Here is a 20,125-nt window from a genome sequence, read left to right as displayed (position 1 = left end):
TGCTAATTGGGCTATATAGTCCCCTCAGTCAGAGATTTATTTATTTATATTGGTTTTGGTGCTGGGTATGGAACTCATGGTCCTGCATATACTAACCACATGCTCTACCATTGAGCTATACCACCAGCCCTATATATTTATTTTAATATGCAACTACATCATCATGCATTTCGAATTTGGACTCTGAGAACTGGGTTCATGTTCTAACTCTGTATTTACTAGCTCTATATCCTTGGGTAACTTTCTGTTCCACACCTCAGTTGCCTCATTTCTGAAAAAGGGAGCCTTACAGGGTTTATGTGGAGATGAAATAACATGCAAAAGTTCTTTTGGATAACTCATCAATATTATGGGATAAAGAATAGGGAACTCAAAATATATATATTTTTTTCTATACTAGGTCTCTCATATCTGCTTCTGAGAGAAAATATGGGAAGGGACAAAATAGTTAGAACTGGGCTTCATGCAAAACCTCTCAACCTCCTCCTTGCAGGAAGTGACAAACAGGAGTGAATGGGAGAATAATGGGAGCTAGTCTGGCAATGGGATTTACCTGTAACCACTAGCTGTCCATTTCCCATTTCCTCTTCATGACCCTACTTGCTGCTAAATTCTCTAGCCCTTCCCACCAAAAGGGTGCTCTGTGAACCACCAATATCAACAGCCCCTGGGAGCTTATGAGGAATGCAGAACTTCAGTCTCACCCCAGACCTAGTGAATCAGAATTTGTATTTTAACAAGATGATATATCTTAACAAGGTGACTCATGTGAACATTCAAGTTGAAGGAGTAGTGACCTGAATCAGAGAGAAGCAGTCATGGCTTTTTATGTTTGCTGAATGGGAGCAGGGCCATGAGCTCATCATGAATTCATATGACTAGTACTAGTCAAGCTACTAGTATAATCACGTATGGCCAAGAGAAATCCTATGGTCTTGCCTTAAAAATTAAATATATTACCAAAATCCAAGGGTTGTTACTTGTTCTTCAAGAAAATATGTCTATACCATCAGAGATAAAAATTTGCCCATTAAAATAAATTATTTTGTAATTTCTTTGACCACGTTTTTCATCCCTAATAGTTCCCTCTTATAGTACCCCTCCAATTTATTTTGTTAAATATTAAAGTATAAAACTACTTACTGGAAGCCTCACAAGTTAAAAGGAAATTAGATAACTTTGCTTTGCTATGTTGCTTGTAATAAAATCATTTTTGAAATGTTAAATAATTTTAATGAAAAGGCTATAACTATTTACCAAACATGTACTAAATGATGGTTGAAAAACATTCCCAAAACAGGTATGCAAGAAATTATTTTTTTGCAGGCATGGTGGTGTATATCTGTAATTCAAATGACTTGGGAGACTGAGGCAAGAGGATCAAAAGTTTGAGGCCAGCCTCAGCAACTTAGCAAGGCCCTAAGCAACTTAGTGAAACCTATCTTGAAATAAATAAAAAAAAATTAAAAAGGTTTGGAAATGTGGTTCAGTAGTAAAGCATCCCTGGGTTCAATCTCCAGTACCCTTCCCCTCAAAAGAGAAATGATTAAAACTAAAATCCTACCACACTACCTTCTGGGAGATAGATGAAGTACAGCACACTGGATATAGATACCGATTTGGCCATAAAATGTCATAAATAATCCTACATGTGGCAAGTCCATAATAGTTACACTTGCAATGACATCAAATATAGAACTGGCAATAAGCATCAAGCTTTTTTTTTTTTTTTCCAAAGAAGCTTTTAGCTCTCTTCTGAGGTCTGGCCTGGTCTCAGCAGTTCTGGCTGTGTGTTCACTTTGTCTCCAAGTTCACCCATTAAAGTTTGATGGTGGCAGCGGCATGCCTAAAAGTTATAAGTTGAACCCACATCCTCAGATTTGGCTTAGGGAAAAACAAAACAAATAAACTAAAAACCAAAACCAAGACAAAACAAAATCAGAACACCTTCCAGCTGAACACATTTTTCTTTATCTTTTCTCCTCTCCCACTGGCCCCCTCTCTCAGTAGTAGGGATTGAACCTAGGGGCACTCTATCTCTGAATTATATCTTCAATCCTTTCTTCTCTTTTTTCTTTTAAATCTTGAGACAGAGTCTCTTTAAGTTGCCCAGGCTGGCCTTCAGCTTGCAAACCTCCTGTTTCAGCATCCTGAGCCATTGGAATTACAAACCTGTGTGGCCACATCCAGTTGGTTCCTTTTTCTGTTAGACATGTTTTAGTAGCCAAATGTACTCATCTCAAACTCCACAAAGCACCTATCACACCCAGCAATAAAGTCCTATTTCTAATGAGTCTTAACTACTTCCAAGCATTTTTTTTTCAAAATTTCTTAACTCTTCATGAACTTTTCCAAGGTTATAGGGGGATTACACACACATATTCTCTCTCTCTCTCTCTCTCTCTCTCTCTCTCTCTCGCGCTCTCTCTCTCGCTCTCTCTCTCTCTCACACACACACACACACAAAACTTTTAAAAAGCACCATTTTCTACCTAGTTACCTCCATCGTGAAGCAGGGCATTAAGGGTATGATCACATAGCTTCAGGGATGAGGATGTTCAAGAAGGACAACTTACCTCATTTGCTTATGCAGTGCATATGCTTCAATCAGAGAATGTACCATACTGGCCTAAAAATATCAGCATAAAAAAAGGCATAAAACAGTCTCTTAAAAATTTAATTCGGTGAAATCCCATCAACTCTCTTTCTTTCTGTTTGGCTCTCTTTCTTTCTGTTACTTAACAGTTACGATACACTTTAGACAATACAGTTATGATACACTGTAGACAATACAGATACAAAGTATCAAATCGCCAAGACAGAAGCTGTCGGGCCTTATGCAAGTGATAGAACACTTTTCTCCATCAGCTTCTTTTCCAAGACTTAAGGGAATCCCATTGTAATTCAAACTCCATCCCCTCAGTCCCCTCCCCCCGACCCTCACCCCACCCCCCACCAGTGACTGTTGGATGCCCCGCAGAGACACGCTGCACTCTTAGAAACCATACAGGATCACTTCCTCTTTATAGCTTTAGGTACCCGACACAAAATCTCTATAAAGATATTCCCCAGTTCGGTATCCTTTGCTTCCTAATGCCCTCTCGTCCAGACCCCTATCCTCTGCTCCCCAAACCCACGGTGGTCTTTCAGTCTGACTTCTCTTACCCGTTTGGGGACCTTGGCCAGGGAGTCACACAAGCTGACATACTCCGGACTGTAGATGTAAACTGGAGGTAGCGACTGCCCACCATCTGCCGGCTCCTCTGGCTCCTCCATCTTCCACTTCCAACCGTTTCGGAGCCACGGTCCGGATCTGGCTTTTTTGGGACTCAGCCCGGGCTCTGGTTCCTGCTCCTCTGAACGGCCGCAGTGGTGTTCCCTGGTCAACATTCCCTCCTATTCTGGAGATCACAGGAGACACTGTCCCTGCTACCCATCCAATTGAGGGAATAGATAGACTCTCTCAGTCCAGAAGCCCTTCATTTAGTGACCACAGCTCAAAAAAGGATGTTTGGTAGATATAAAAGCCCAAATAATTGTTAAATAGGATCGATTGTTTTTTTTTATGGCACAAATAAGTACTGTCAAAACTAACCACCCTTGTTGCCCTACGGAACCATTTGAGATGAGGTCAGACTCGTTTCAGAGCATGCTGGGAGGTGTAGTTTTCAGGGGGTTGAGCAGCGGAAGAGCTGGGGCTAATCCTTAAAAGAGCCGCGTATTTGAGTTTTAGCGCTTAAAAAAAAAATGCAGCCTCAACTCTTTATGAGTCGTTTCAATCTGAAAATAGAGCTGTTTAAATATATCTAAAGATAGATAGAGTGTGACCACCTAGAGCCCACCATCAACCACCTATTCTAAAGATGGGCTTTTGGGTGGGGGATTAATGGTATAAATGGTCTGAAAAGTTTACATAGTAAATTCTGTGAAGCAATTTTAGTTTCATTGCTTTTCATAATTGTCCATGTAAGATTAACAGTTTCAATAATTTATCCTGGCAAATCTGTTAGCACTTTCCCAAGAGACTAGCTGGTACTGTGGAAATTGCTTAGTAGATTCCAATCAAGCAATAATGTCAAATGTACTCCTTGAACATTCATGTGATAGGAAGGATGCACGAAGATGCTTTCAGTGGTGCTTGGAAATTGCACCTTTTTTTCCCTGCCTCCTTTGACTTCTATAGTTAAATAAAGGTTAGGGAAATATTTTAGATTTGGTGTGTGGGTTCAGTTAGATATGCTGAGGCAGTGTTAGAATTGCCATTGGCATTTTCAGGTTCCTGAATGTCCTCATGATCTGATACAAGGTGGCCAATGCTCAGGCCTCCAATTCTTAGTGAAATGACCTACTAATACCCCAGAGACCATCCAATATCCATACCTTCTTTAAAAGTCTAGATTGAGGGGCTACAGTTGTAGCTCAGTGGGTAGAACCTAGCATTATACCTCTAATTAATTAATTAATTAGAGGTATAAGAATACAGCAATGTTAAAAAATCTAGCTTGCTCTTTACTCTTTAAACGTTTATAGAACATTGTGATATGTACTTTGTGGAAATATTATCGCCTTTTATCCTTGAAACGGTCCTATAAAGGAGGTTGTAATATGCCCACTTTACAGATTCAATTTGAAGAGAGAAAAATCACTGTTCAAAGTCACACTTAATGAGCGGAAAACCAGGAATTCAAAACCAGAATTACCTTACACTGAAACTTTGAACATTCCTTATACTATATAAACTTGATTCCTCTGGGATAACTTTGTGTTACATATAACTTTGTTCAACTCTCCCATTTTGTATCCCCTCAACATTTAGTACTCTGGAAAATGTGTGTGTGTGTGTGTGTGTGTGTGTGTGAGAGAGAGAGAGAGAGAGAGAGAGAGAGAGAGAGAGAGAGAGAGATGTATTACCCTCTAACTAGAATGTAAGCTCTTATGCCTCTTTTATATCTTCCTATAGCAACTATTTCAAAGTTTGTAATCATTCATTCATCAAATATGTGTCCCACAGCAATTAATTGTACAGTGCAGCTGTGGATTCAAAGATGAATTACAATCTGCTTTCCACTCTCAATAAATCTGCATTCTTATAGAAAAGATGAGACAATGTCCAAGAAACCATATGCCATATGATCAGATAATGAATGTAGGATGTTTACCTTAATAAATAAGCAATAAGTACTTAATAATTGGCATTCACTAAATGACAAGTGGGATTCTTACTCAGTGGAATTTGAGAAGGTTTTAGAGGTCTTAGAAGACTTTGCTCAGTGAAGACAGGAGCCAGAGGAGAGCATGCTGACTAGAAATGACCAACATACACAAAAATACAAAGGAAAAATGTGAATTTAATTAAGTGGCCAAATCATGAAGGGCTAAAGAATACAAACTTCATTCTGTTGGAAATGGGGAGCAATTTAGACAGAATTTTTTTTTTTCAATGCTGGAATCAAATCCAGGGCCTTGTGCATGCCAGGCAAATGGCTCTACTAACGAGCTACACACCCAACCCCTTAGATAGAAATCTTAAAAAAAATTTCTACAGAAGTGCATAGGGCAGATTAGTCATTGAAAGACTAGAGGAGTGAGTGTCCCAACTTTCCTGATAAGAAGTGATAATGATTTAAACTGGGAGGGGCAGCAACAGAAACAGGGAGAGATAATGCACAAGGTAGGTTCAATAGGACTTCCTTATTACTTGGATATTGGTGAGAGGGAGGAAGATTAAAAGACAGTCACTGGAAAATTAGAGTCTGAGTGAAGAGAAGTCTAATAGTACCAATAAATGAAAGAGCTTAGGGCTGGGGCTGTAGCTCAGTGAAAGAGCATATGCTTAGCATAAATGACACCCTGGGTTCTATCCCTAGCACATACAAAAATATGTAAAAAAAACCAAAAACAAGACAAACACACACACACACACACACACACACACACACACACATATATCAAAACAAAACACCAAGCAGAACAGACATGAGTGTGATTTTATAATTATTAAAAAGTTTTGATGGGACTGGGATTGTGGCTCAGCGGTAGAGCGCTCGCCTAGCACGTGCGAGGCCCTGGGCTCGATCCTCAGCACCACATCAAAATAAAGATATTGTGTTCAACTACAACTAAAAAATAAATATATAAAAATATGACAAAGCTGCATATTAGCCACCAATATTGTCTAATATATACACTATAGCCACAACACATTAAAAAAAAAGTTTTGAGTTTCACAAATCAATGGGTCAAACAGTTGCAGTGACACACACACATATATTTTTTCACATAAATAGGAGATAGAGGAATTAATAAGAGTATCTGACATACCAAGAGAATATTGCTTCCTTCACTGGGATGCATAATAGTTATAAATATAAAATTTAACATTTTCAAAACCAGACCCCTGATTTCCCCATTCTAGTCCTCTCCACCCCTTTCCTATTTTGCATGACTCAATAAAAATACCAACCTCTATCCAATTGCCTAAGCAGGAAATACAGGAGTTATTTGTGTTCCTTCCTTTTCCTTCACCTGTAGATCCAGTCTGTCAGCAATTTTTCAGTTCTACTTATAAGGTATGCCTTAAATACACCCACTTTCCTCACTCTGCACAGCCACTATCCTAGTCTGGGTACTATGATGTCACCACTGAATTTTCTTCAACATCCATCTGATCTCCACTTTTACTCTTTTGGCCCTACCATCTGTGTAGCCACCAAGAGTGTGCTTCTCTCTTTCTTCAAAAAGAGTAAACTGTATCATGTCATTAAAACCTGTCTCAAGCCATGGTGAGAATCTTTGAGCTAAGAAGGAATTTTTGAAGATTCCTATTTGTGAGGAATCTGAGGAGGAAAAAAATGCTAGAAAGGAGACTAAAAAGAATTAGTCAAGTAAGAACAAATGTAGTACAGTTTCACAGAAATCACAGGATGAGAGGGTTTCAAGACGGAAGAGAAATAACAATGTCTCATGTATTGCACAAGGGTTGAAGATGCTGCCAGAAGCTCACCGGTGCCCTGTGTGTGTGGAGGGAAGAATCAAAAAACAGAAAACAAAACAAGAAACAACAAGAAAAAGAAAGAAAGAAGAGAAAGAAACACAGGCAGTAGAAGAGGAAGCCAGATCATAAGAGGTTAAGGGATGAAGCCAACTTGGTAAAGTGCAGCTTCCTTTTCAAAGAAATGTGATTGTGAAAGAAATTAGTCTATCCACCTAAGGGGTTATTAGAGCCCAGGATTTTTTTTTTTTTTTAAGCTTAGAGAACTGCACGTGTTTGTAGTCAGAGGAGAAGGTGTCTAAGTGGCTGTAACAGTTGACTGAAAGGTAAAATCATGACAGTCTGGCAGTGTAAGGAGGAAATGGAACTTATCCTGAGCCTTTAGGGATAAGCCGTGGAGGGAACAGGATGGGATACAGACTGACTGACATCCTTAATTCTAATCAGATGACATGGAAATGGACTGTTTCGAGTGTTCTTGCAGATCTAGCAACAGATAGCCAAACACTTCAACACATGAGCATTGCTTCTAAACTGGAAACAGTATCCTTGTATAGAACACAATGTGGCAAAATGATTCAATTCTAGAGAAAGATAAATTGTTGCACAATGCTCTGGAATTGGCAGCTTATTCCTGTAGCAAATCTATCCTTGTTTATAATTAAGACAGAACCCATATAATGCCACGGATCTCTAGCCTCAATTTTTGACACGATTACCGCCACTATTGTCCTTGAATTGGGAAGAAAACCCTTCCCAAAGCATTGGATTTGCAGTTGGAGGATGAGGTCAGAGGAAGTAGGTGAATCTTGGCTTCAAAGTTTGCTCTGGTGATGATCCTGTGTAAGCTACTTCATTCACTTTCTTCAAGCATTATTGTTAAAGGTAATGTTTAAAACCAGCAAGGATAGGAGCTGGGGTTGTGGCTTAGCGGTAGAATGCTCGCCTCGCACATGCAACACCCTGGGTTTGATCCTCAACACCACATATAAATAAATAAATAAATAAATGTATTGTGTTAACTACAACTAAAAACAAACAAACAAACAAACAAAAAACCAGCAAGGATAGGTTAGGCTGTGCCACTTCTTTTGGCACTCTCCCCTGCCTTCACTAGCTGGCAGAAGCAGGCAGAAAGGAAAGCACACACATTAGGGTGCTATCCCTTTGGCCAACTTCTTTAATCATTTCACAATTTGTCCACTAATACTTCAACACACTGACCCTTTTTTTCACACCACCTCCTAAAGTCTTTGCTTGGATAATATAGCTCTTAAAAATGTGAACTCTAGAGTCTGACTGCAAGGGTTCAAATTCCAGTTCTACCACCCATTAGCTGACTGACCTTGGACAATTTGCTTCAACTCTCAGAGTCTCTGTTCCCTTATTCGTAAGATAGGAACAGCATAATATTTACCTTTCATGGTGATTGTGAAGGTAAGATCAGTACCTATATAGCAATGTTGGGCATTTGGTAAGCACTCAAACATTGGTCGTTTTAAGAATCATGTCATATATTTTTGGAAAGTTTCCTCCCACTGTTATGTTTACATCCATGCCACTACTGAAAGAGTACTACTACTACTGGTTTCAGAAAGTACTACTGGTTTGAGAATGGGTCCTTGGCTTGGAAATCAGACTTCTGCTAAATATAGGGTGAACATATTATCCAAACTGGGACACTTTTAAAGGTGACAGATAATACTAAAGCTAATTATGCCAGGATAAATAGATGATATACTGGACAAACCAAGACCTGAGATCACTCAAGTTAAATAAAAAATGAAGACCAGCCATGAAAATACTGTATTTATATCCACTGCATTAGTACAGACACCAGGTACTGGGTAAGCAAAAATATGGTTGGGAGAGGTGTTGTGAACTATGACAACTTTTGTCCCACCAGTTGTATAAAATTCCCAGAATGTAGCAAAACCTAATTAACCAGAATGTAACTATACAGACAATACTCATCCTTGCTGAATAAACCCCTCTTCTTATAGAAATGGCTAATGAATATCATAAATTATATTATGCCAAATGTTTATAATACTTAGAAGAACAAACTGTTCTAAGTACCCTCCAGTAGTGCAGAAGCACCATTTGTACACAATTGAAATGCTGAGTAATTAGCTGTCTTATTTCTTCACCAGAACAGATTCCCTAGAAACCTGTTTGAATGCAGTAAGCCTAGTTTGAGTGTGTATTGAACAACAAAACCATGTTTCTTTACATATATTATCTAACATATATGTATTAGTATTAATATTATTCTAATTTGACCCAATTAATGAGTTTTGATTGTATTGTATAATTAAAATATGTAAAATAAAACCATTAAATAATCTCCAATCACAAAAACACATATCAAGTTTTGTGCATTGATATCAGATATTATTTAATTGGAAATTCTTATTCTATTTTCAAAACACAAGTGCTTTTAAAAAAAAGTCTAACATGTTTTTTTAGTATCACACACCTAAAATGAACAAAACATCAGAAGAGTTTTCTGAAATTTTCCTTTAAAAGTTAAATGCATCTGTCTAGGGATCATAGTGATATACAACTTAGAAAACCAAGAGAAATGCAGCCATCAGTGTCCATTCAGAGAAATGAGTGCAAGAAGGAGTGGTGGCTTTTGCCTCTGACACTCTAGATGTACTTCCTGTGACTGGGGTACACTTTCAGCTAGTGAAAAGACAAATGATTTCAGAACAGGTTGTACTTTTCTTTAAAGGTAACCAGAAAAATCAAAAAGCTACTAACTGTGTGTTTCCATTTGTTGGGAGAGAGGCACTGAAAGGTGGACCATACTCTCTTTGTTTCCACCATCTGTTTTCTATCACTCTACTGTGCTCACTTATTCCATATACTTACAAAATGAAGTGTTTAGAATCTCCCATCCCCACCTTCCCCATTCATGTTCTTGGAGAAAACTCTTAAAATATGAGGGAATGAAGGGGACTGAAGTAGGGAATTATCTGAATGCAAATGGAAATTAGTAGGGTTTTGCCAGCAAATCAGGAGAAGGAAAATTATGAGAAATCTTTATCAAGCTAGGCTAACTACACATAGGCTCAGACAAAAGGACTGAAGTTGTTTTTAATCTACTGAGTTGTGTCATCGTGAGACCAGTCATGCCCTCTCTCACATGTGACATTCATACTTACATGCTTACTTGGTCTGCTAAATGTAGATATAGGATAAGATGTACAGGTATATCAAAACTATTTCCATACTATTTTACTAATTATACATATATACATGCACACATACATACATAGAGATGTTCATAAGAAACAGATATATGCCCATAGATACCAAGATATATAGGGACATGAGAACTTTAATTAGAAAGTAAAATTATAAGTGAAAGATTTTAAGAATGGATGCAGGGCAGGGAGTTGAGAGGGGCTGGTTGGATGTGGCAAATGTGAGTAGACAAGTGAGGCAGAGACTAAGAACACAAGAGGAGGATGCTTGGAAAAACAGCTATAGATTGGACTGTTGGATTCCTCTTTGCTGAAGACAGGCTCAAATTACTCTCTTGGCCCCCTCTTCAGAGGCAAGGAGTTGGTGCACAAGGCTGTCTGTAGGGAACCAACCCACATCTGATGTCCTCTCAACTCCCCATGTGTAAGACACTGCCCAGGTGTCTTCCCTCCTTTCCCTTCTCTTTGGAATTGGGGTACCGATTCCATTTGTCTGGGTTATTCCACATGTTCTGCTACAAGCACATCTCTGAGTAACAGCAATCTCCATAAAATGTGGTTTCAAATGTTAATACAGAAATCCTTCAATGTACATGCTGTGCATGCTTTTTAAAAATATTTTACCAATGTGAGAATAGGCTATGTGTACAGGTACCAACAGGACAACAGGAGAGACAGTAATTCTATGCAGAATACTTCATCAGTGTGAGAAAACATGTGAGTGAAAAAGAACCCAACTGATCTGGTACTCTATTTTCCTAATAAAAGGCACTTAGAATAGATATTTTCAATTTACAGCAGTGTAAAATCTAACAATTTAGTCTACTCACTGGAAAGAATGTCCCAAAGCATCCACCACTCATATATACAATAAAACCACACATAAGAAAAAACAAACTTTAGGAATAAGTTATTATTAATATCTGCTCCTGAAACAGGAGTTAGAAAACTAAGCTGGCAATAGATCTATAGAATAAAAACACATGCAAACTTTTATGAACCATGAAAGAATTGACAATAATTGAAAGGTTTTGTTGAGCAGATGCACTGGAGGTGAGTCTCCAGGTAAGGGTTCACTTCTTCTAAAGCAGTTAGTTTATCAGCAAAGTTCTCTCTTCTTGGGAGGATGGGACAGGAAGGGGCAGGGGGGAGTGATCAGGCATTAACATTTCAGTTCCATGCACAATCAACTGAGACAGGGACCAGCTGTCAAAAGACTCCTAGTAGCCAGGACCCAAAGCCCTCACTGCATGGCACAGATGCTGTGGGGCAGGAACTCTTGCACGTAGGTGGCGGCTGCCTTGGAGAGGTAGGTCATTGTGCCAAACCTGCCACTGGGTGCACTGTCATACAGAAGAGTACAGATGCCAGATGCAGGATCCTTTGCCAACATGTTATCATCTGCGCCGAGGGTTTTCTGTTTGGTTTTTAAGGGTAAGAAAACATAGGGGAAAGGAAAAATTACTAATCCTACTAAGTGAAATCCTGAGTAGTATAACTCAGAGCCTCCTCCCCATCACCAATTAGTTGGTTCCTAAGTTGTTCAGCCAGGAAGGGATCAGGGTTATGCATAGAAGAGTGAATATCAGTTTTTTAGATGCGTTTTCACTAGATCTCCAAATTATGGAAGTTATTTAAAATTATTGATTAGAATTTTCCCTATTACAGCGTAGTTTTGAAAGTAATATAGTAATAATCAACTATATGAGTCAGACCTGTTAGTTACAGAGACAAATGTTAACATTCACAAAACACCCTAGTGAGATTTTGGTCTGACACTCTTTAGTACTACTAGTATTCTTTTATCTTGTGTTTAATCATTATTTCTTTCTAAGCCAACTTAATTCAAATAGACCATAAGCTTTCCAAGGCTAGAGTCTATTATTAAAAAGGATCACATTTTCTAACACATTGATTGACATCAATCTAGAATATTTAAAATTAGGACAGTCCTAGAAAATCTTATATATGTTCTTCTGTATCTTCTCACAGTGATTAAGAGAATGAAATACCTATTATGTTTTAGAGATTTCCTGTTGACAACAATCATACCCTTTCACCTTAGGTGCTTCTACTCTTAATCCAGGCAACCTTTGAAATACTTTCAATAAATAGTTTTTATTTTTTACTGTGCTTAATTTCCTGGAAGATTTATTAAGAAAATGTATAAATAAAAGTTTCACTTTAAAGCTTTCCTACAGATAAGTAGTAAAAGAAAAAGCAAAGTAAAACCAAAATCAAATTTTCTCTTTTCCTTAATAGCCCAGAAAGGATTTCTAAACAACTCTAACAATTTTAAGCTGCAAAAAGCATTGTGATCAGGAGTTTGAAATATGATGCTAATGCTATGCTTCAGGCTTTTCAGGGAAAAGCATATTATCTCCTGAGTTCCAGGTAACTTGACCATAAAAAACAAACCACAAAACACATGGGTGAGAAAGGCAGATAAAGGGAGGCTGGAATTGATTGGTACACACTGTATGCATGTATGGAAATATCACATTGAACCTGATTAATATGTATAATTAATATATGTTAATAAAAATCAAATAAAATGGGCTGGGGTTGTAGCTCATTGGTAAAGCACCCATTTAGCATATGGGGCCCCAGGTTCCATACCCAATACCACTAAGTAAATAAATAAATAGGAAATTTTAAGATAATCTTGAAAGAAAGGAAGAAAGAAACATGACCAAAGACAGAGGTCATCCTGCAGCCCATTTCCTTTGCAAACGCAGTTCAGAGCCACTGAAGGGAACCGAGGAAAGAGCTATGTGGAAGAAGGCACAACCAAGTGATCTTGGCTTTCTGAGGAACTTGGAATGCAGTCAGCTTAGCATCAAAATTCTCCTCTGAGAAAACAACGAGTTTACCTACCTGTTCTTGAAGGAACAAGTCATTGGCAATGTGCACTATTTTTTCCACAGCAATGATGCTTCCGATGCTATGAATTTCAATATCTGCTAGCATGGTGAGGACAAGGATGGCTTCAACCAGAAGCTGGCGATACTCTGGCTGAGGTACACGATTCAGGACAGACTCCACATGGACAGAGAATTTAATCTCACCTGGAGTCATCTGTGACAGAGAAAAAGAAAATTACTTCCGAGGCGCTCACTGCTCAGGTGCCATCAATCACCTGCTTTGAAAGGCAGTAAAAACACTGTAGCCATGAGCATGGCTTCAGCCCCCTTAATGTAATAGAGTGAGTAAATTGGTTCAATCTTTTTGGGAGGCAATCTGGCAATGCATAAGGAGAGTCATAAAAGTGTCAATGCCCTCTAACCCATAATCCTATTTCTGGGAGTTCATCCCAAGAAAATAATTCAAAAGAGGAAGAAAGCTCTATGTGCAAGAGTGTTTATAGCAGCATTAGTCACAAGGGTAAAACTAGAAGTAACACAAACATGGAAATGGTTGTATAAATAATAGCATGTCATGGCTTAGAAATGTCATGAGTTTTTATGGAGCCACTTAAATGTGATGATTATGGATAAAGGATAAAGTCAAGCTTAAAACTGCATATATGTGATGATTGGAATTATGTAGAACATCTATATATTGTTAGAATGAAGTGGGCATCAAGAAGTACAAAATTATTTTAGGTGAAGGAGATTCAGGGATAATTTTTGGTAAAATTTTACTGAGTTTGTGATACAGGGAGGCAATATGCCTGAGTTTAAACTCCTGTCTCTGTCTAAAGACTTGGGTTCAATAAAAAATCTTAACACTAAAAATATCAATAAATAGGCAAAGGAACCAAACAGAACTTATCAAAAGAAGAGATACAAATGGCTAACAAATGTATGAAAAAAATGTTCAACATCTCTAGCAATAAAATACAAATTAAAATTACAGAGATTTCACCTCATGCTAGTCAGAATGGCAATTATTAAGAATACAAGTAACAATAAATGGTGGTAAGGATGTGGGGAAAAGGGTACACTCATACATTGTTGGTGGGACTGCACATTGGTATAACCACTCTGGAAAGCAGAATGGAGATTTCTCAAAAAACTAGGATTGGGACCACCATATAACCCAGCTAACCCACTCCTTGGTATATAACCAAAAGAGTTAAAATCAGCATACTACAATGACACAGCCACATCAATGTTTATAGCACCACAATTCACTATAGCTAAGCAATGGAGCCAACCTAGGTGCCCTTCAATAAATGAATGGATAAAGAAAATGTGTTATATTAACACAACAGAATATTACGTAGCCAGAATGATTTTATGACATTTGCCAGTTAAATGGATAGAACTAGAGACTGTCATGCTAAGTGAAATAAGATAGTCCCTCAAAGCCAAATGTGAAAATGTTTTCTCTGATATGTGGAAGCTAATCCAAAATAAGGAGGAAGGAAGATAAAAAGAATAGAAGAAGGCCAGTGGAGTAGACACAGGGGGATGAAGTGAAGGGAGGAGTGGCAGGAATAAGAAAGACAGTGAAATGAATCTGCTACAACTTTCCCAAGAAAATATATGAATATACCACAGTGAATCTCACCACCATGTTTATCCACAAGAAGCTAATTTAAAACAAAACTATAAGTTAATAGTAAAAATATCAGTAGAGTAGAAGATAAGGAATGGGGGAGGGAGAAGGGGAGAGAAAGGGGAAGTACTAGGAACTGAATTAGAACAAATTATATTCCATGTTTTTATGATTTCATCAAAATGAATTCTAATATCATGTATAACTAGAAAGAACCAATAAAGAAAAAAAGACTTGTGTGTAAGTCCTGTCTTGGTCGGTTAGGAGTTACATGACCTGGGATTATTAATTTCTCTAATTTATTTTTCTTATTTGTACATTTGGAGTGACCATCCCTTCTTTGGCTATCTTTTGTAGTTGTGTTGAAGATTAAATAATGAGAAAGTGCTTTGAAAACTCTTAAAGGTACTATTCAGCTATGTATTATTAATAATACTATTAACACTTTAATATTGCTTAAATTCAAAGAAATGGCAAATAGGGAATATGGTGTTCTTTATTATAGAAAGCCCTTTAGGCAATAGTAAAGGCCTGAAGCATTACATTTTTAGTACCAGTGTCCCTAGCTGCTGTTTGCAATAACTCCAGTGTTTTTGAGAATTTCCTAGTGTCTGATTATTTCTAGCTTATTAATAAGATTTTGTATAAAAGTTCTTTATCATTTTTTGGTGATTTGAGCGAAAAAAAATACAAAAGCATTTAATAATGTATATCTGTGGTCAGTGGCAATATTCTCCAACTATTGTTATATATCAGCATCGTTCTATGGATTTAGAAAAATACATATACTCAGGATCTCTCCCTGGAGATTCTAATCCATAAATTGGAGATGGGAGCCCAGGTTACTCCAAAATACACTTTGAGCTCAAGACTACTAATTGTCTACAAGCATCCTACTAGAGAAAGGTGGGGATGAGAAGAATGGGGGTATATGAGAAGTCACTCATTCTTAGATTTCTATCCCCTCTGACCTCTCCAACTCTCATATAGCCTAAAATAATTAACCATTATGAGTTTTCTTAGATAATTAATATAATACATAATTATTCTCTAATATTCCTATTCAATTTTTTAAAAAATTCTTTCATTTCTTCAAATGCTTTTTGTATTCAGATGACTCATAAAAAGACATAGGTCTGCTACTTTGAAAAGTGATCACTAAAATACTTCAGCCAGCAAAATCACTGAAATGCTTCACCATTATAAATGCAAAAGTCATAGAATCTTACCTCTCTAGTAGTTGAAGAAGGAAGAACAAAACCTTCCACAGAAAGTCCATGACACTGCAAAGCAGAAAACACATGCCATGAGGGATGGGCTAACAAATGGGAGGCTGTAAGAAGACACTTTGTATTTCTAAGTGCGTTTCAAGGGTTTTTGCTGTGTGATCACAGGTCAGTAAGAGGTCCCGCAGCCCCACATGGTCTTGTCGTGGGATCATGAGTACTAGGTACCAAGATGCAGGACTGGACTACAAAAGACCAAGGTTCATCCTCTACTTAGGGATGAAAGATGGGTAGGGAAGATCTGCATTTTGGGAAACACTAGCAACCTTCCTACCCAACAAATATTGAGAGAGACTACCTGGGAGTATATCAAGCTACATCCCAGAACCATCACAAAGAGACCTTTAGAAAGATTTTTAGGTTGCAGGATAAACTTAAGATATGCATTTATCAAACAGGTTACATTACTACGTGTTCTAGTTAGGCATCCTATATCCCCATCAGTACTCTTATCCTGCCCTTCTTTTTTCCATAGTACTTATATCTTTCAACATTCTAGGTACTCATTTACTGTATTTATTATTTATTGTTTCTTTCTAGGACAATGTAAATTCTATAAGAACAATGATTGTTGTCTTTTTTTGTAGGAACACATAGAACAGTGTCTGTTAAAGATAAAATATCATTACTATAATATTTACAAATATTATAAAAATATATAATAAATATTTATCATGTATTATTATATTTCTAACAATAAATATTATATTTATCATTATATTATATTAATGATATTTTATTTGTTATAGAAAACATAATGAATATAATAACATATAATAAATATATTATATATTTAAATAAATAAATACAAATTATCATATTTATTATGTATTTTATAATTTTATAAATATCATATTAATTATATTTTATCTTTTCTATCACCTATAACTATCAATTTTAATTATTAAAAAGTAATGGGGATTAATGATTTACAATTATAGTCTCTAGATAATTCAAAATGCCATATATGAAACAACCACAGAAAAAGATTCCAAGCCAAGAGATTTGCTGACTCCAGTAGACACATCCATCTTTTATTTCATATACCAAATAATACTGTTTGTACAGAGAATTGTTGCCCTTCAAACATGTATGCAAAATTATTTTGTTACATTCAGATTCTTAAAGGGGTGGATCTGAAAAACAGGATATGTCTTTTGCCTCCTATGTTGGGATCCCAAGTTCAGATTTTTATTTTGCTATAAAATTCCCAACATCCCCAATCCTATTTAAGTGTTCTTTCTTTTCTAATTCTTATAGGCTTGTAGTTAGGCATCTTTATTAGAAACTTCTTTTGCCTTGCATCATAGCTGCTTTTTAAGATACCTATAGATTCAACTACTCAATGACAATGGACAGATAATTTACGTGATTATTACATGGTATCTGGGGCAGAATTGTACCTAATACATGTCTGCTAAGTTGAATTGCCATAATCCATGCATAATTGGAGAGAGAAAATGCATATCTGTCATCACTGTGTGAAAGGAGTAAGGTGGAAAGAGAACAAGTTCTATGTATTCTTTGAAAAGCAGATTGCCAGAGCCAATAATCTGAGGAATCAGCTTTCACCTTTTCAAAAAAAAAAAAAATCACCTCATCCTGTCTCTGGAAAAATAACAGTGTGCTGAGGAGAAAGACACCACTGAAGGTTTTGAAGTTCTGGATAAAGTATTCTTCAGATCCTTATCAAGGGCAAGAAGCAAAAAGTGGCACCTGAGACACTTGAATAAAAACTATGAATTAGTATAGTAGTCTTTTTGGCCTTCTAAAATTATTACCATCAAAATGGTGTGATGTACAATTATATATCTTTGGTATAATGGACCTCTGAAAGATAAACAAATATTGATCACACCAAGAGTCTTTGGACTACTAACATCTTTATAATTTTGTATTTGTTTAGTAGTTTTTATTCAAGAAAAAATGTAGGTAAGCGATCCTTACACAAACTCCCCAGATGCAGTACTTGTTTTACCACAGTGATATGTACTTACAAAAGAGCACACAGTTGTAAATACCATTTCCAGTTCACCATAGCTACAAAATAAGTGAGGTCTTTATTATTAAATCATTTGGCTAGCAGCAAATGTATCACAACGTCCCATAACATGCTACTAGAGCCCAAAGCAGAGAAGTCATGATTTTAAAAACTACTTTAGAAACATCATTGCAACAATAATATAAAGAGACTAAATTTTTATAATGCCACAGTATAAATTCAACTGTTTCATTTTTATCTTTTCTCTTAGGTTTTGTCCATCTGAACATATGATATTCACATAATTACAGTGACATTATAGTTATGTCATATCTTAGTCAATAAGACCAAGGATTTCAAGAGGGAAAATAAGGAGACAACAGCAATGTATTATGCTTACCTTCTGTAAAACTTTCCAAACTTTTTGATAAAATCCAACTGGGACTCTATTCAGGGCTCCATCCAACCTTCTCCGGCGTTGCCATTGACCTTGACGACTATCTCTAGTTGTCTGCTGACCAAATGCACTAGCAAAGGACCCACTATTTGGAGTATTACAGGTCCCAGGGGACTTGGAAGAAGAGAAAGAAAAAACATAAATCAGAAGTGATCTCTATTTCTCTGATAAAGTATTACAACACAGTGAACAATAAAAAATCTGCCAAATTTTATGCCACATATTATGTAATATAGCTATGATAAAGAGGTAACAGGGAAGCTAATAGACATCTATATAGTTAGTAGTGCTGTAAATTTGAAGAATCCTTTTAGAACACAATCTGATGTTATGTACAAAAAAGAAGAACCTTACAAATACTGATGAATAGAACATTGTTAGCTATCTCTTTACCTGGTTATCTCTTAAATTTCCAACTGGTCTATAGTTTTGTTTATTGCTCTTATGAGCCATAACACAAGCCTCAGTAAATTTAAAAGGATTAAAATCCAAGCACCACAATATAATTTAATTAGAAATCAGTTAAAGGAAGAATAATATATTAACAAATATATTAACAAATATATTATAATTAAAGAACACACTCCTGAGTAACCAATGTATTAAGGAAAAAAATCAGAAGAAAAATTGGAAGATGAATGAAAACAAAACACAACATACAAAAACGTATGTGGTATAGTTAAAATGGTGCTTAAAGAGATATTTATGTTTTAAATGCTTGCATTAAAAAGAACAGAATCTCAAATCAATAACCAAACCTATCTTCAGAAAAAAATTGAACAGAAAGAAAGCAGAAGGAAGGACATAGTAAAGATTCAAGTGAAAAGAAATGAAGTAGAGAATAAAAAATAAAAGAGAAAAAATAATGAAATCCAAATTTGTTTCTATGAAAATATCAATGAATAGAAAAATCATTAGGTAGATGAACTGAAAAAGAGGAAATAGAGGACATCAATTCCAACCTCACATAAATGAAAAGAATCATAAGAACATATTATTAGCAGCCATGTGCTAACAATTAATCACATAACCTAGATGAAATGGACAAATTCCTAGAAAGACACAAACTACCTAAACTGCTTTAAAAAAACAAAATCTAAATCAATTCATAAGATCAGATTAATAAGACCAACAATTCCTACAAAGAAAAGCCCTAGTACAGATAGCTTCACTGATTAATCTATAAAACATTTAAAGACAAATCAATAGCAGTCCTTTTTCTTTCTTCCTAGTATCTGGGGTTGAACCCTGGTCATTTTTTAATGCTATGCAAGTGTTCTGTTATTGAGCTATAACTGTGTCCTTTTAATTTTTTATTTTGAGACTGGGTCTTGCTAAACTGCCCAGGCTGGCTTTGAACTTTGAAATTTTTTAAATTCTCCTGCCTTAGCATCTCTAGCAGCTGGGATTACAGGTATGTGCAACCATGTCTGGCTTAGCACTAGTTCTTTTTGAAATGTTAAAATCATGCATTATAGTTATACATAACAGTGGGTTTCATTTTGACATAATCATACATGCTTGGAATATAATTCATTCCATTTCATTCTTCATACTTTACTTCTTCCTTCTCTCCCCTCTCCCATACCTCCTCCCCATTGCCATTTCTACTGGTCTTCCTTCTATGTGTTTATTGTTTCTTTAATTGATGCTTTATAGGTATTCAGAAAGGTTAAATTCATTGTAATATATTCA

The 20,125-nt window shown here is 36.4% G+C and overlaps 2 protein-coding genes across 7 annotated transcripts in view; both read right to left on the bottom strand.

The window, feature by feature from the left end:
- Hdac8 (histone deacetylase 8) overlaps positions 1-3,580 on the bottom strand; it is a 222,267-nt gene extending 218,687 nt beyond the window's left edge. Inside the window, exons 1-2 of the mRNA XM_027920168.2 lie at positions 3,166-3,580; positions 2,577-2,629 (exon numbers count right to left, since the gene is read on the bottom strand). Coding sequence (XP_027775969.1) covers positions 2,577-2,629; positions 3,166-3,390 — 278 coding nt within the window. The 5' untranslated portion in view covers positions 3,391-3,580. The remainder of the gene's footprint in view (positions 1-2,576; positions 2,630-3,165) is intronic.
- A 7,509-nt stretch (positions 3,581-11,089) lies between these two features.
- Positions 11,090-20,125, bottom strand: part of Phka1 (phosphorylase kinase regulatory subunit alpha 1) — a 109,076-nt gene continuing 100,040 nt past the window's right edge. For all 6 annotated transcript variants that reach the window (XM_071606719.1, XM_027920165.2, XM_027920166.2 and 3 more), the window contains 4 exons: positions 18,374-18,544; positions 15,936-15,989; positions 13,081-13,281; positions 11,090-11,620 (listed from right to left, as the gene is read on the bottom strand). In XM_071606719.1, the coding sequence (XP_071462820.1) occupies positions 11,447-11,620; positions 13,081-13,281; positions 15,936-15,989; positions 18,374-18,544 (600 nt within the window). In that variant the 3' untranslated portion in view covers positions 11,090-11,446. The remainder of the gene's footprint in view (positions 11,621-13,080; positions 13,282-15,935; positions 15,990-18,373; positions 18,545-20,125) is intronic.

Source organism: Marmota flaviventris, chromosome X (genome assembly GCF_047511675.1).
Source record: "Marmota flaviventris isolate mMarFla1 chromosome X, mMarFla1.hap1, whole genome shotgun sequence".
Lineage (NCBI taxonomy): Eukaryota > Metazoa > Chordata > Mammalia > Rodentia > Sciuridae > Marmota > Marmota flaviventris.
The sequence above is the reverse complement of the archived record's forward strand: the minus strand, read 5'-3'. Positions and strand labels throughout refer to the sequence as shown.